The sequence below is a fragment of the Nematocida major genome (genome assembly GCF_021653875.1).
Source record: "Nematocida major strain JUm2507 chromosome Unknown 2424, whole genome shotgun sequence".
Taxonomy (NCBI): Eukaryota; Fungi; Microsporidia; genus Nematocida; species Nematocida major.
The window spans coordinates 309,630-324,678 of record NW_025952956.1 but is presented as its reverse complement, the minus strand read 5'-3'; the positions used below and the strand labels follow the sequence as shown (position 1 = coordinate 324,678).

At 42.4% G+C, this 15,049-nt stretch overlaps 9 protein-coding genes across 9 annotated transcripts; 2 read left to right on the top strand and 7 right to left on the bottom strand.

Annotated features, from left to right (window-relative positions):
* Positions 1–290: 290 nt before the first annotated feature.
* NEMAJ01_0211 (uncharacterized protein) lies at positions 291–1,982 on the bottom strand (the record flags this gene model as incomplete). The annotated part of the gene is made up of 1 exon (XM_047914049.1): positions 291–1,982. One exon carries the CDS (start codon positions 1,980–1,982, stop codon positions 291–293), a length of 1,692 nt encoding a protein of 563 aa, XP_047770006.1.
* Positions 1,983–2,675: 693 nt separating this feature from the next.
* On the bottom strand, positions 2,676–4,520 carry NEMAJ01_0210 (uncharacterized protein; the record flags this gene model as incomplete). The annotated part of the gene is made up of 1 exon (XM_047914048.1): positions 2,676–4,520. The coding sequence occupies one exon, from the start codon at positions 4,518–4,520 to the stop codon at positions 2,676–2,678; it is 1,845 nt and encodes a 614-aa protein (XP_047770005.1).
* A 366-nt stretch (positions 4,521–4,886) lies between these two features.
* On the bottom strand, positions 4,887–5,984 carry NEMAJ01_0209 (uncharacterized protein; the record flags this gene model as incomplete). Its single annotated transcript, XM_047914047.1, has 1 exon — positions 4,887–5,984. The coding sequence occupies one exon, from the start codon at positions 5,982–5,984 to the stop codon at positions 4,887–4,889; it is 1,098 nt and encodes a 365-aa protein (XP_047770004.1).
* Positions 5,985–6,377: 393 nt separating this feature from the next.
* Positions 6,378–7,553, bottom strand: NEMAJ01_0208 (uncharacterized protein; the record flags this gene model as incomplete). Its single annotated transcript, XM_047914046.1, has 1 exon — positions 6,378–7,553. One exon carries the CDS (start codon positions 7,551–7,553, stop codon positions 6,378–6,380), a length of 1,176 nt encoding a protein of 391 aa, XP_047770003.1.
* A 536-nt stretch (positions 7,554–8,089) lies between these two features.
* On the bottom strand, positions 8,090–8,653 carry NEMAJ01_0207 (monothiol glutaredoxin; the record flags this gene model as incomplete). Its single annotated transcript, XM_047914045.1, has 1 exon — positions 8,090–8,653. The coding sequence occupies one exon, from the start codon at positions 8,651–8,653 to the stop codon at positions 8,090–8,092; it is 564 nt and encodes a 187-aa protein (XP_047770002.1).
* A 77-nt stretch (positions 8,654–8,730) lies between these two features.
* Positions 8,731–9,402, top strand: NEMAJ01_0206 (uncharacterized protein; the record flags this gene model as incomplete). Its single annotated transcript, XM_047914044.1, has 1 exon — positions 8,731–9,402. One exon carries the CDS (start codon positions 8,731–8,733, stop codon positions 9,400–9,402), a length of 672 nt encoding a protein of 223 aa, XP_047770001.1.
* Positions 9,403–11,322: 1,920 nt separating this feature from the next.
* Positions 11,323–12,264, bottom strand: NEMAJ01_0205 (uncharacterized protein; the record flags this gene model as incomplete). Its single annotated transcript, XM_047914043.1, has 1 exon — positions 11,323–12,264. One exon carries the CDS (start codon positions 12,262–12,264, stop codon positions 11,323–11,325), a length of 942 nt encoding a protein of 313 aa, XP_047770000.1.
* A 772-nt stretch (positions 12,265–13,036) lies between these two features.
* NEMAJ01_0012 (large subunit ribosomal protein L37e) lies at positions 13,037–13,288 on the bottom strand (the record flags this gene model as incomplete). Its single annotated transcript, XM_047913850.1, has 1 exon — positions 13,037–13,288. One exon carries the CDS (start codon positions 13,286–13,288, stop codon positions 13,037–13,039), a length of 252 nt encoding a protein of 83 aa, XP_047769807.1.
* A 177-nt stretch (positions 13,289–13,465) lies between these two features.
* On the top strand, positions 13,466–15,040 carry NEMAJ01_0204 (lysyl-tRNA synthetase, class II; the record flags this gene model as incomplete). The annotated part of the gene is made up of 1 exon (XM_047914042.1): positions 13,466–15,040. The coding sequence occupies one exon, from the start codon at positions 13,466–13,468 to the stop codon at positions 15,038–15,040; it is 1,575 nt and encodes a 524-aa protein (XP_047769999.1).
* Positions 15,041–15,049: the final 9 nt, after the last annotated feature.

Below are 15,049 nucleotides of genomic sequence, written 5' to 3'. Positions count from 1 at the left end.
TCACGGGGGCACTCTATGCAGCATCACGCACGAATATATATATAGTTTAAAGCCAAACTCAAAAATACAAAAATAGGAAGATATTCTAGAAAATATATTTATTTCTCATGAAATTCATATTTTTCAATTCTGTGCTGCATTGCATAGGAAAAACAGCAGAATCAGTTAAAAATCGCCATCGAAGAAAACAACCAGGAATCAACTGGGGATGCACGCTGTGCCTATTCTGCGTGCCAGTAAAATACCAGCACGTGGGATCAGAAAACCTTCAATTTTCTGCATAAAAATGCTTATGATGTGCCGGGATTGCTTGCAGGTATCGGGGAAGAATCATTGTGTGCCAGGGCTTCTTCGTAGACACTCCTGTGATTTTCTAGCGCAATCTTGCCTTTCATTGGGTCATCTGGCATCGACTTGTACTCATGCACATCCGGTAAACAGTCAGATGTTTTGTTTTTGCAGGAATCCATTATCTTATCTTCGAATTCTTTAGAGGCGGAACCATACAGATTATACAGCGATGAAATCCTACTACGAATATTCAACATGACATTCTCCACATTATCAGCATCTACCTTATCCAGAGATATACCTTTCACCAATATGGAGGTCTGGTCTGTTCCCAAACGTGTTTTTAACACTTCCAGAAGATCCCTCAGCGCCTCCAAGTCTTCTTCCATGCTCGTTTTCGGAGATTCCCAAGCTTTGTCTATCTCATGTTGTAATGCTTCGATCATATTCGGGTTATTGCGCTTGTAACTTTCCCATGTAAACGTCTGCTTTGTGAATATATTGTCTTTTCCGAAGGTGCTGTTGTTTAGGCTGTCCATGATGGAGAAGTTAAGCGCATTCACTTCTCTGGTACCTGCCACTGCAGCCGAAATGCTGCATTCTTTAACGTAATCCACGTGTTCTTTGGATATCGTTCTTATGTTCTCGGAAATATAGTCTAGAAGAATTAAAGAGTCGATCAGAGAGTATGCATCTGATCTAAGCTGGATTGCTGCCAGCTTTTGCAAATGTTCTTTTTGGATCACATTATTCTTAAAAGCCTTCAAAGTCTGCTGGTACCTTGAAATTATCAGCTCTATCGTGTTGAATGTGTTAAATTTCACGGCGTCATACACGAATGCAATTCCTCCAAGAAGCTGAATCCGCCTGGTGTTAATTGAATCGGGGCGATTGTAATCTGGATAAAAACTATGGTATACCAGGTTACTTAGTGTTAAGTAGTAATTTTCCGACCAAAGGCAAGACAGCCGCCCGAAATAGAGGAATTTTTTCAGACTCTCATCCTTCAAAAGCTCACTCTTGCGCTCGATAAAGTTCCTGTCTCCAATTATATTCGCGTAAATGTTTGTATACGCCGGCTCTGGGGTAAAACACGCTAATTTGGACATTTCCACATAATTCGTGACAATTGGCTCTAAATAGTCAAAAATACAGTTTTTTTTGTATCTGGCAAAGTTGTTTCGAATACTTTTCCCATTCAGGAGCTTGTACTTGATCTCTATTTCGGATGTTTCGTTTGCACAGAATTGCTCAGAGTATATTTTTAAGTCCACTTTTGAAAGGGGTCTGTATGATTTTTCTACAAAGCACAAAGCCTTTCCGTGGACGGCATGCTTATATATGAGGTAGGTTCCAGGCTCTTCGTTTACGAATGACATGCAGTAGTTTTTGCGCTCTGGATCTCCCCTCCTGCATGTGATTTGTGTTGTATTTGACTCATCGCTTACGGATGGCATGGGATTTTTGCGCCCTGGATCTCCCCTCATGTTTGTGATTTGTGTTGTATTTGACTCATCGCTTACGGATGGCATGGGATTTTGGCGCCCTGGATATCCCCTTGTATCGAGCAATGCTTCTATTATACCGTCATTGGTTTTTCCCATGTGCCTCGTTAAGTCAAAGACTACAAAGGCTGACATAAGCACGGCGAATATCATGGTTATAAACCCGATTGGTATGCGTAAGTTCATGCATTTCTGTTTTCTTCTCTTTATATAGTTGTGTAACTGATTAATGACTAGCGGTTCTTGTTTGGATGCATTGTAACAATACACTATTTGAACTATCCCGGAAAAATTGCCAGAGAATAATTTACTAATTTTCTGTTTATTTCTGCGGTGAACAAAGAACTTAGCTTTCCCCACTAGTTTAAGAAACAGTGAAAAGTCCGTGATTCCTGCCTTCTGAGCACAAAGTGGCCAACTCGTACCTGAACTGCGTGGTCTAAGACTGTTCAAGATCATTCCAGGTTTTGGGTGTGGCTGTACTTCGCACAATCCGAATGCACAGCGCAGGATTAAGCAAAGCTGCGGTGTATGTATGCGCTGGTGCACTGGACTCTTCCGCAGCCCGTGCTCTGAAAAGGCCTGAAATTCATCCAGGCTCAAATGCAAGCACAGTTTGCGCCGTAGGGGAAATTCTCACGGGGGCACTCTATGCAGCATCAAGCACGAATATATATATATAGTTTAAAGCCAAACTCAAAAATACAAAAATAAGAAGATATTCTAGAAAATATATTTGTTTTTCAATTCTGTGCTGCATTGCATGGAGAAACAGCAGAATCAGTTAAAAGTTGCCATCGAAGAGAACAGCCGGGAATCAACTGGGGATGCATGCTGTGCCTATTCTATGTGCCAGTAAAATACCAGCACGTGGCGAGATCAGGGCTGGGAAACTTTCAATTTGCTGTATAGAAATGCAAGAGAAACAGCAATTACGGTAGAAGTACTTGTTCTGCCGAAATCACTTGCACCTGAGGCGGAAGGATCATTGTCTACCGAAGAGTCTTCTTCGTAGGCACTCCTGTGATTTTCTAGCGTAATTGTGCCTTTCATTGGGTCATCTGGCATCGACTTGTACTCATGCTTATGCACATCCGGTAAACAGTCAGATGTTTTGTTTTTGCAGAAATCGCTTATCTTTTTTTCGAATTTTTTAGAGGCCAAACCATAGTTATATTTCAGCCATGAAATCCTATTATGAATATCTTTCATGATATTCTCTACACTATCAGCATCTACCTTATCCAGAGATATACCTTTCACCAATATAAAGGTCTGATCTGTTCCCAAACGTGATTTTAAAGTTTTCAGAAGATCCCTCAGCGCCTCCAAGTCTTCTTTCATGCTCGGTATCGGAGATTCCCAAGCCGTGTTTATCTCATTTTTTAATGCTCCGATCATATTCGCATCCATGTTCTCGTAATTTTCCCAGGTAAACTTCTGCTTTGTGAATATATTGTCTTTTCCGAAGGTGCTGCTATTTAGGCTGTTCATGATGGAGAAGTCAAGCGCATGCACTTCTCTGGTACCTGCCGCTGCAGCCGAAATGCTGCCTTCTTTAACGTAATCCACATGTTCTTTGGACATTATATTTATTCTCTCGGCAATATAGCCTATAAAAGCTAAAGAGTCGATCAGAGAGTACGCATCTGTTCTAAGCTGGGCTGCTGCTAGCTTTTGCAAATCATCTTTTTGGATCACATCATTCTTAAAAGCCCTCAACGTCTGCTGGTACCTTGAAATTATCAGCTCTATCGTGCTGAATGTGTTAAATTTCACGGCGTCATACACGAATGCAACTCCTCCAAGAAGCTGAATCCGCCTGGTGTTAATTGAATCGGGGCGATTGTAATCTGGATAAAAACTATGGTATACCAGGTTACTTAGTGTTAAGTAGTAATTTTCCGACCAAAGGCAAGACAGCCGCCCGAAATAGAGGAATTTTTTCAGACTCTCATCCTTCAAAAGCTCACTCTTACGCTCGACGAAGTTCCTGTCTCCAATTATATTCGCATAGATGCTCGTATACGCTGGCTCTGGAGTAAAACACGCAAATCTGGACATTTCCGCAGAATTCTCGTCAATTGGCTCTAAATTGTCAAAAACACAGTTTTTCTGGTATCTAGCAAAGTTGTTTCGCATACTTTCCCCGTCCAGAAGCTTGTACTTGATCTCTATTTCGGATGTTTCGTTTGCACCGAATTTCTCAGAGTATATTTTTAAGTCCACTTTTGAAAGAGGATCTAATATGTCTTCTACAAAGCACAAAGCATTTTCGTGTTCGGCATGCTTATTTATGTCATAAATTGGATTTTGCCCTTCGTTTAAGAACAACATGCAGTTTTCGCGCTCTGCATATCCCCCCCTATTGAGCAATACGTCTGTTGTAATGGCATTGTTTTCTTCCATGTGCCTCACCAAGTCAAAGACTACAAAGGCTGACATAAGCACGGCGAATATCATGGTTATAAACCCGATTGGTATGCGTAAGTTCATGCATTTCTGTTTTCTTCTCTTTATATAGTTGTGTAACTGATTAATGACTAGCGGTTCTTGTTTGGATGCATTGTAACAATACACTATTTGGACTATCCCGGAAAAATTGCTGTTTATTTCTGCGGTGAATTTTTGAAATTCCCACAAAATCGGAGAGGGCACGGCCAGCACTTGATTGAATTTCACACGATCTGAAACATGAAATTGACTAGTGATCGCTATAAGCATAAACACGCGATACGATGTTAATTTCAGAGAGAAGAAGAAGATGGCAAGAAATTCGAAGATTCAACAATCAGGTCAAGCCAAGGTCGACCGCCGGGATTCTCCAAAGATGTATTAATCTTTAGTGGAGCCTGTATTAGACCATAGTCACAATGAAACCCGGATTTACGAAAATTTCTTTACCAAGTTCAATTTATCGATTAATTTCCTATGCACACAGCTGTTTCCAGCACGCAATGGCGCTTTTGGAGACTCTTTGAAAAATTTGCAAAAATAAAAAACAAAAAACAAAAAGAAAATTCGGAAGGCTCTGCGCATAGAATATTTTACTACAAATCCTTTCTTTATTTCCTTTGGCGCTATTCCGGGCTATAGAATATACATAGGCTCAATGCACTTAATAGACTTACAAGGCCCTGTGCAGGTATCATTACTGCATATGCACACTGTCAAGCACTTATTTTTGCTGGCGCCATCTTTTGCTCCGACTGCCCCTTTGGCATCACTTGCCGCAAGTTTCGCTAGCGCCTCCACATACTCTGGGCCCAGCTTTTCATCGTGCAGGCTTTTGACATCTTTCTTCGTGGTTGCGGAAATGTCCTCAATAAGTGCCTTTGCGCTGATATAGTTTTTGTCCATGATCTGCTTGGAGAGGTCTTTTTGCTGGTAGAACCCTATGTCTGTGAGGTGCCCAGAAGTCAGTATTTCCTCCCGGCTCCCCACAGCAACTCCGCTGAAATACCCGCTGGAATCGACCAGTTTCCCATCTGAGCCCATGGTAAACTTGATTTTACCCCAGTAGTCCGTGTATCCGCCATCCTTCGGGTATGCTAGTATTCCCGTTATTGGGCTTGCTCCTTTTATTTCGCCTTTCCTTTGGACAAGCGTATTGTAGTAGCTTCCAATCACATTCGCAGCTGTAATTCCGTCTTTTACGGTGCTGTAGGGCATATTCAGGCCGTTGCTTCCGTATGGGCTTCTGTGTGAGCCTCCGTATGGGCTTCTCGAATAGTGGTTCGGCCTTTTCCCTGTGAAGTGGTTTCCAAACTGGTCGTACTTCCCGTCCTTGTCCAAGTTCCCGTGCTTGTCGTATCGTATCTTATACGGCGGCAGAGGAGAAAATCCATGGGGCTTATTCGGGTTTCTTCCATATCCTCCGTGTTCTCCATATCCTCCATATCCTCCGGGTCCTCCATATCCGCCGGGTCCTCCGGGTCCTCCATGTCCTCCATTGTCGTTATATCCAATATTCCCTGAAAAGCCTCCATTCGGGCTATATCCTAAGCTCCCGTGCAATCCCTGGTTTTGTCCCCCTGGTGGGTCTAGATAATTGCCGTTTCCTCTATGGAAGGCTGCGGAGTACGGGTTATTCGGGTCAACTAAATCCCCAAAGATTCCCCCCTCCAAAGACGCCAGTGTTTCTCGTGCTAGCACTGCAAACACAAGTATTCTGCCAATTCTATGCATAGATTTGGGTTATTCTTGCCCTTATATATTTACACCCACGCAATCAGTGTGGTTTCTGTTTCAGATACGAATATGTTGTTATGTGCTGTTGCGTGTACTTTTGCGTGCGATTGGAGGGTTTTGCCTCGTGTTTTACTAAGTAAATACGCTAAAACAGGAAAAGGCAGAAAATATTTGCACCCCAACAGAAAAGACACTGTGTGCATTAAGTGGTGCAAAATATTTACGACTGCTTTTTACGCGCTGTGCAATAAATGGAAGCCGAAAAAGTTGCTGTGCCCTGTGCAGTAAGTAGGACTAATTACATCAGATAGTGTGCAGAGCGCACTAAGTAAGACCAGGTATTTTACTGTATTCCTACGTGCGGATACAAATTACTAATTAAAATATCCTTTATTTCTTGCTGGCTTCGCTTTTCTTTGACTTTTTCTTCAGTTGCTTGTTCACGGATCTCTCTAGGCTTTTTGAGACTCTAACTGGGCCTGTCTCTTTGTAGGTGCTTTGCTCTCTTTGCCTTCGATTTAGCTCTTCTAAAGTCACAGTCACGGAAGGAGTTTCCTGTTTTATGGAGATGTGTGTGGGCTCTTGTACTGGCTTGCTTTCAGGGTCTGAGGGTGCATGTGTGCTTGGGGTTTTAAAAATTTGCAATGCAATTTCAGGTGCTATTTCCGCATTTGGTAATGCATCAGGTACTATTTCCGCATCTGGCAAGTCAGGATTGGCAGGGTTTTCAGATATTTCTTTTTGGGCGGGGGCTTCCTCAGTTGGTAATTCCTCAGTTGCTACTTCCTCGGCTGGTACTTCGGACACTTCCTCTGTTAGTGCTACTTCGGATACTTCCTCTGTTAGTGCTACTTCAGTTGCTACTTCGGATACTTCTTCGGCTGGTACTATTTCTTCAGTTGCTTCCTCTGTTAGTGCTACTTCGGCTGGTACTATTTCTTCAGGTGCTACTTCAGGTACTACTTCGGATACTTCCTCGGCTGGCATTACTTCTTCAGGCACTTCCTCTGTTGGCACTACTTCAGGTACTACTTCCTCTGTTGGTACTACTTCAGGTAACTCGGACTTGGCGGAGAGTTCCTCATTTGGCATTTCACACTCAGGTATTTCTCCTGCTTCCATGCACATTTCCGCATGTGATATTTTTTCCCGGATTTTGTCTCGAGCTATTCCTGCCTCCAGCCGGGCACAGAGTTTTTTATACAGGAGTTTCCCAGCCATGGGTTCGCCCTCAAACTCCAGCGCCTTTTTGTTTTTTAGGTTCTGGTAGTGCATTTCCATCTCTTCCTGCAGGTATAACCAAGAAGACGAGTCAGCAGCCAATTCCTGGATGGCTTTCCCAGGAATACTTGGAACGTGCCTAAGAAGTCGCCTTTTCTGGGACTTCCGAAGACACTTTAGGATTAAACGTGTAGCTATTTTTTTTGTCTTCCTTTTTAGTGCCTGTACACTTTGTGTTATTTTCCTGCATGTTTTTAGAGTGAACTTCTTGCTTCTTATTACACACTGTCTTGTGAATGAAAGAAACTTTGAAAATTTTGACTGATTCTCTTGTGTCATGTCCATGATTACATCAAACAAAACACGCGTATTTATAGGAATATCATGGTCATAGAAACAAACAAAGTGAAACAATGTTTGAGTGTGTTTCATCTGCGGAAACAGTGTGTCAAAATGCGCGGAGAGAGAAGGGGTATCTGCGGGGGCACTGCCTTGCTAGTTATTACACAGTGTGCACAATACTACTTATGCCTCACTGCACATAAATTTATTTATGCTTCACTGTGCGCAATTTGGCGTATATATTCTACAAGCTGCAATGCGGGAAATACTCGGGTAAAACACTGTCCTTTATTCTGGTTCCGCACAACTTAAATAGGAAATTCGAGTATTCTGTCCAATTAGAGCGCCCTTTCACAGGCCTGCCTTAAAAACAAACAATCACAAGAAGCCACGCCCCCATCATACAGCACAGTCTAAAAAGTCATTTATAGTGCACAGCATACAAAGTCATTTATGGTGCACACGGTATAAAATTGCTTCCTGCCTACTGCATACAAAATTACCTGTCGTGCACTGTGTAACAACACCTGGAAATGCTCTCACACGAGTTTCAGGTACTCTTTCAGGTTTCCCTTCGCAAGCTCTGCCTTTATCACATCCAGTCCCCCCAGGAGCTCCCCGTCTGCGTACATCTGCGGGTACGTGGGCCAGTCCCCGTACGCCTTTATCCCCTCCCGGACTGCAGGAGACTCCAAAACATTCACGCTCACATAGTCCCTGGGTTCGACTCCGGCTTCCCCCAATATTTTTATAAACTCCCGGCTGAACCTGCACTCAGGCCTCTCAGGAGTCCCCTTCATGAAAAGAACCCGTTTTTCCCTGCGGATTTTCTCAATCGCTCCCTCAAGTTTCGCACTTTCTCGCGCTCTCTCGATCTCCTTCACCGCCTGGATCTCCTCCACTGCGTATGGGACCCCGTATGCGAGCAGGCAGGGAATGCTCTCCACCCCAAACTCAGCCCTCAGTGCAGGTTCGATCCCTGGATTCTCCTCTAAATTTATTTCTTTAAAAGTCTCCATTTCCTCCGTAAAAGCGTACTCCCCCGCATGCACGAGCACTACACTTTCCTCCAGAGACGCCCTCACTCGCGCCGACAGACTCATAGAAAAAAAAAAGAGAAAAAAATAAAAGGAGTCGAACCCAGGGGAAAAACTATAAATCGATGCGAATTTTATTTTCGATGGAAGAAGCAACAAGAACCCTCCTCGTGACGAACTTCCCAAAGACAGTTTCACACGCCGAGATCTTACGCCTCTGCAAGTCGCACGGGGACGTGAGAGAGCACTTTATAATGGGAAATAAGCACTCAGTCTTTTTTGTCTCGTTTTTCGACGTAAGAGACGCTGTGAAAGCCCAGAAAGCTCTTTCCGAGAAGTTCGCTGTAAAATTCACGATCTCCACGCGGGAAATCCCGAAGGGCTCAGACGCCTGCACAGAAGAAAAGAACCAAGGCTCCGTCACGTACTCAGGAAGCGAGGAAATCCCCTGCGAGAGTTCAGAGACTTTTTCCTCCGCGAAAAATGCGAGGGAGTTCACCGTGCGCTTCTACGACTCGAGAAAGGCCTGCAAGTTCGTCTCGGAGATAAAGAGCAGCTTCCCCAGGGCAAACCCAAAGTTTGTGTGGGATAATGATCTCAGGCGAAGAATAACCCTTTTAAAGGCAGCAGAGGAAATAGTGAAGAGTGCCCCCGGGGGATTCTATCGGGGAATTGACGAGGAAGCACCCCAGAAAAGGGCTCCCCCTGCGGAGAGGGCGAAACGAGTGAAGGTCTCCGGGAACTGGATGCTCGCCCTTTTCGACCGATTCATCCTCGAGAATGCTGCGAATATCTCCCTGGAGAGCAAGAAGTAGGCAGTGCAGGATAGTAGTACAATATAGCAGGATAAAAGGGATAGTAAGAGCAGAGCATAGGAGAAGAATCACAGAAATAAACACATAAGTATTGCATGGAATAAATTATTACGTGGGATAAAGTATAGTATAAGTATAGTTAATAGTTATAGTAGTATAGTAGAATACGATATAAGATAGTAGCAGTTAATAGTTATAGTATAGTAGAATAGGATATAAGATAGTAGTATAGTAGTAGTTAATAGTTATAGTAGAATAGTAGTTAATAGTTATAGGATAGTGTAGTAGAATAGGATACAAGATAGTAGTATAGTTAATAGTTATAATAGCATAGAAATATTTCATGGGATAGTTATAAGCATATATTATAGTAGCATAGATTATACGTATGTGATGAACTTCAGTATATTTTATAAACAGTTATAATACAGGAAGTAGTCACGAGAAATTCACGGCCTCTACTCTTTTTGACCTGCTTAGATACTTTATAGTCTCCGCATTTCCCCAGATCTCCCACTTCTGGAGTACCTTTATTCGCCTTATATTATACAATAACCAATCACGAGTAAGTATGCCTTCAGCATACAATATAAGCAATCTGGAAACAGTTACTTTTTATCTGGAAAAAATAAAGAATAAATACCTGCAAATTTTTAATCCTTGCACAGGAGTTCAAGAGATATGGGAAAATGTAAATTTACTAGTCGACAATTAGACAGAAGAGCTCACATAAAGAAGGAAGAATAACCAGACTACACCACGGACAAATCAAGACATCAGAAACTAGCACCACAGAACAGAGAAAAGATATCCATACAAGTACACATATAAACAGAAAATAGTCAAAAGCATCAGATTCAAAATAACAACATACAAAGCGCAGATCTAGCGCGAATACTCCACTCAGTGTACATTTGCCCGAGTACACATCACCTCTTAAGTCCTACGCGGCAGGGGAAAGCAGGAATTTTTAACTCAGGATAGAGCAAGAAAGCGAGGGTAAACCCATAGGTACAACATCGTCATTTCCCGGAATACAGGGAACATTGACAGACTATTACTCAACGACCACCAAGTTATCGTTATACCGCATAAGCACACATGCTTCAATAGCCAATACTCGGCACACGGAGTTAGTCGATCTTATCCTAACCCACAGTCACACAGACAGATTATAACGGTCCCTGAACGATAATGCGGTAGAAGAGCCGATACATATAAGTCGAGCCAGCGTCTAAAGAGTACATACTACAATCAGTAGAACAATACGGCATCACGCCAAGAAGGTAAAATCCAATCACATATCAGCAGTTACACCCATGTCTCTTGAGCTTCTGTGCACCTTTGAAACATTGTCATGGGTTTTTTTTCCTTTTACTGTAATGAAAATAAAAGCGAGTTTTTCCAGTTCATTTTGTGGGGGTGCGAACTTCACTGTATTTCACCATAATATGCTTGTATTGCATACGTATAGGCAATAGGTATAGCTATAGGTATATAGTTATAGGATAGTTATAAGTATAGTTATAGGATATAGTTATAGAATAAGTATAGGATAATTATATGTAGAATGTAGTTATAGGATAGTTATATGTATATAGTTATAGGATATAGTAGAATATAGGTATAAGTATAGGATAAATTATAGTAGAATATATTTATATGTATATAGTTATAGAATATAGTAGAATATAGTTATAAGTAGAATAGTCATATGTAGAATATAATAGAATAGGTATATGGTTATATGTATAAAAATATTCCATAGTATAAGTATAAGACAGTTATATGTATAGATATAACTATGTGTATATTGCACTCTATGAGAAATACGTTTTATTATAGCAAGAGTTCAGGGCACTATCTCTTGATGGTGCCCCTTCACTGTGCCCCTGCGAAGTAGCATCTACCTTCTTCCATCTACTTCATGAGGAGAGAAAACAGGCCAATCCCTATCTCCACAACGAGCAAAAGAATGATGACTTTCTCCAAGACATCTGCACTCCGTGCATTTATGTACCCAAAGGAGAGCGTAAGCACTTCCTGCATGACATCGCACTTTTGGTTGATGATTTCCGTGCGACTTTTCAGCTCCAAGTAGAGCTTGAAGCTCTCGTACAAGGACGTATAGTTCGGATAGTACCACAGGATCTCTGGCGTATCCAGAATATTAGTCGATAAATTCAGGCTAAATTTCAGCTTGTGAAGGAGTCCTGTGAGCTTCATTATCTCGGCCTGGCTCCTATTCGTGCGTCCCCGCCTGAAAATTTCATTCGGAATTTCCCGGATGCTTTCGATCGTTCTCTCTGCGTATCCCTCGAATACGTCTAGTTTTATGCTTTGAGCGAGTGCATTTGAAATGATCATTTTATTGTACAGCGACTCATTGTCCAGATAGATCACATCGTTCACGATAGAAGAACCTTCCTTGACAATCCCATACCGAAAGTCCTCCCTTTCAACGCGCTCCTTCCCGTAGGAATTTTCCTCGAAGAACTTCTGCTGTGCGAGAATGGAGTCTCTCACGGGCTCAGAGACTCCCCAAAAGACGCAGACTCCGTATCTAAATACAAAGATATCTGAGTCCTTGTCCGGGATTATGTGGATGCACTCTCTGAAGTATATGTTTACGTCGTAAGACTCTTTTTCCTTCAGAAAAGCAAATAGCTTCGTGATATTCACTTTCTCGGAGGTGCACAGGACGAGGATATTTCTAAGGGCGATGGACTTGTTTATGTCACTAGTCATCCTTTCCTGCGGGGGGAGAGTCTTCAGTTCTAGGGCGTCCTTTGAGACTTTTCTATTTTCAATTCGCGACTTTTTGTTATCTGTGGGTGCTGCATATGCTCGCGTCTCCTGCATATTTTTGCGAAAATAAAAGCATAAAAAAGCACTCTGAAAGTTTGCACGAGAAGTAGCGAAGGAAAAAAGAAAAAAAACAGCCACAAAAAGACGAGGTATTGCAAGAGAGGAATAAATAGGAAGAATATATCAATATAGTGAGTATGATAGTGTTGTAACGGGGGCAGTACATAGTATTATAGTATCAATGTGTTGGTATTATAGCATTGACACGATGTTATTATGGTAGAGCATAGTATACTAGTGAATATGATGGTTTTATGGTAGAAATATAAAACAGTAGCAAAAGAGTTTTAAGAATAAAAAACAAAAAAACAGCAGGAATATACTAGTATTCGAGCAAGATACGTATAAAAACAAGACAACAACAAAACATATACTATAACAGAAGCAACACTTATAACTATACCAGAAGCAACACTTATAACAACAACATAATAGTAAAACAGTAAAATACTAAGAAAATATTAATAAGATACATATAACAACAGTATAACAGAATAACATAACAGAAGCAACACTTATAACATTAACAGTAAAACAGTAAAATACTAAGAAAATATTAATAAGATACATATAACAGTATAACAACACAAAACTTATAACAATAACATAACAGAAGTAACACTTATAACAACAACAACAACATAACAGAAGTAACACTTATAACTGTTATAACAGTATAGCACTTACTGTTATATCATAAAAACCATCCTTAACTGAAATATGCCATAAGATACGCTCTGATTATTCGGGTTATTCCATCTCTTTATTAGCAGCGGTTGTTGGCAATTGACTTCTTCATGTTGATTCGCACGTACTTCTTCAAGTGCCGCATTCGCCCAGTGCCTTCTGCTCGCCTGCCCTTGGCCTTGATAGATCCGGGGTTTCTCCATCTTCTCTCCGGATATGCGCAACTGGCACACTCATTCTTCTGTTTGTGGTACGACTCATTCCCGCACCGGATGCACTGAATGTGATTTCTCTTATTTCTTCTTCCAAAGCTGGTCGTTCCCTTCGTCATTTCTGCAGGGAGAAAAATAAAAAAAATATATATTTTCAGACGAACAACCCGAACAACCAGAAGATAAGCCCAACAGACAAAAGCCAAACTGAACTAAAATAGCAGATTTCCAGAACGCGTATCCTGTAATTTCCATCTGAAAAGAATAAAAGTAAAATATTTTTTACCCTTGCGAAAATGAAAGAAGAGTCACGATACAGGCTCATCGAGAGCAAAGTCAGTGCAGGAGAAAACATCTACCCGTACGACTTTAAGGAAACCCACCAAATCGCAGAGATACTGCAGTACGTGCGAGACCAGAAAATTACGCCGGAGAATTCCGCAGAGTCTCTCGCCCTGGGCCCCGTGAGAACAGCAGGCCGAGTCCTTGCCGTTAGAACAATTGGGAAGATCTCGTTCATAAAAATAGAGTCTGAGAGTGCTTCTATACAGGTTATTTCCAGGGAAAAGTTGAAGGACCTTTTCCGAGGAGACATTCTCGGAGCCTCCGGAGAGATCGGGTTCAGCAAGAAGGGAGAGCTCAGCGTCCTCGCAAGCTCCGTCCAAGTCCTTGCCCCGTGTCTCCACACGTTCCCAACGGAGCACTACGGCCTGAAGGAGACTGAGGCCAGGTACAGGCAGAGATACCTGGATCTTGTCACGAATAAAAGTACCCTGAAAACTTTTAAAATCAGAAATCAGGTAATTTTCCATATTAGGAAATATCTCAACGGAAAAAATTTCATGGAGGTAGAAACCCCAATGATGCACATCATCCCAGGAGGAGCTGCTGCGAAGCCCTTCAAAACAACCCTCAACGAAATGAGCATGGACCTTACGATGAGAATCTCCCCAGAGCTCCACCTGAAAACCCTCCTCGTGGGAGGCCTCCCAAGAGTCTACGAAATCGGGAAACAGTTCAGAAACGAGGGAATGGACGCAACCCACAACCCAGAATTCACCACGTGCGAGTTCTACATGGCATACGCAGACTATAATGACGTCCTGGAAATGACAGAGGAAATGATCAGCGGAATGGTGGAAAGCATCTTCGGAAAGACCGTTATAGAGTACTACGTAGATGAAGAGTCGCAAATTGGAAAAACATCCCACGAGGGAGGAGTCGACCTGAAAAGCATCGAGGAAGCATGCCCCGGAAAGAACAAGAAAAGAGTCCGCATAGACTTCACTGCCCCCTTCAAGAGAGTCGACATCCTCCAGGAACTCTCCAGAAAACTCGGAGAAGAAATTTCCCCAGACGTCCTCGAGACTCCAGAAGGACAGAAACTCCTCGATAGACTCTGCAGGGAGAAGGAGGTAAAGTGCAGCTCCCCAAGAACAGCCAGCAGACTCCTGGATAAGCTCATCGGGCACTTCCTGGAGAGTGAGTGCACTGATCCGACTTTCCTCATGAACCACCCGAAGATCATGTCCCCCCTCGCGAAGGAGCACAGAACCAGGAGAAATCTCACGGAAAGATTCGAACTTTTCATCCTTGGAAAGGAAGTCTGCAATGCATATACGGAGTTAAATGATCCCTTCGACCAGAGGAGGAGATTCAACCAGCAGGCAAGCGATAAAAGTGCAGGGGATGATGAAGCCCAGGAGATTGACGAGGACTTTTGCACGGCCTTGGAGTACGGAATGCCCCCTGCAGGAGGCTGGGGAATAGGCATAGATCGTCTTGTCATGATGCTAGCAGGAGCCCAGAGCATTCGAGACGTCATTTTCTTCCCTACGATGAAGCCCAGGGGGGAAGTGCCGAAGAAATAAAAGAAATTT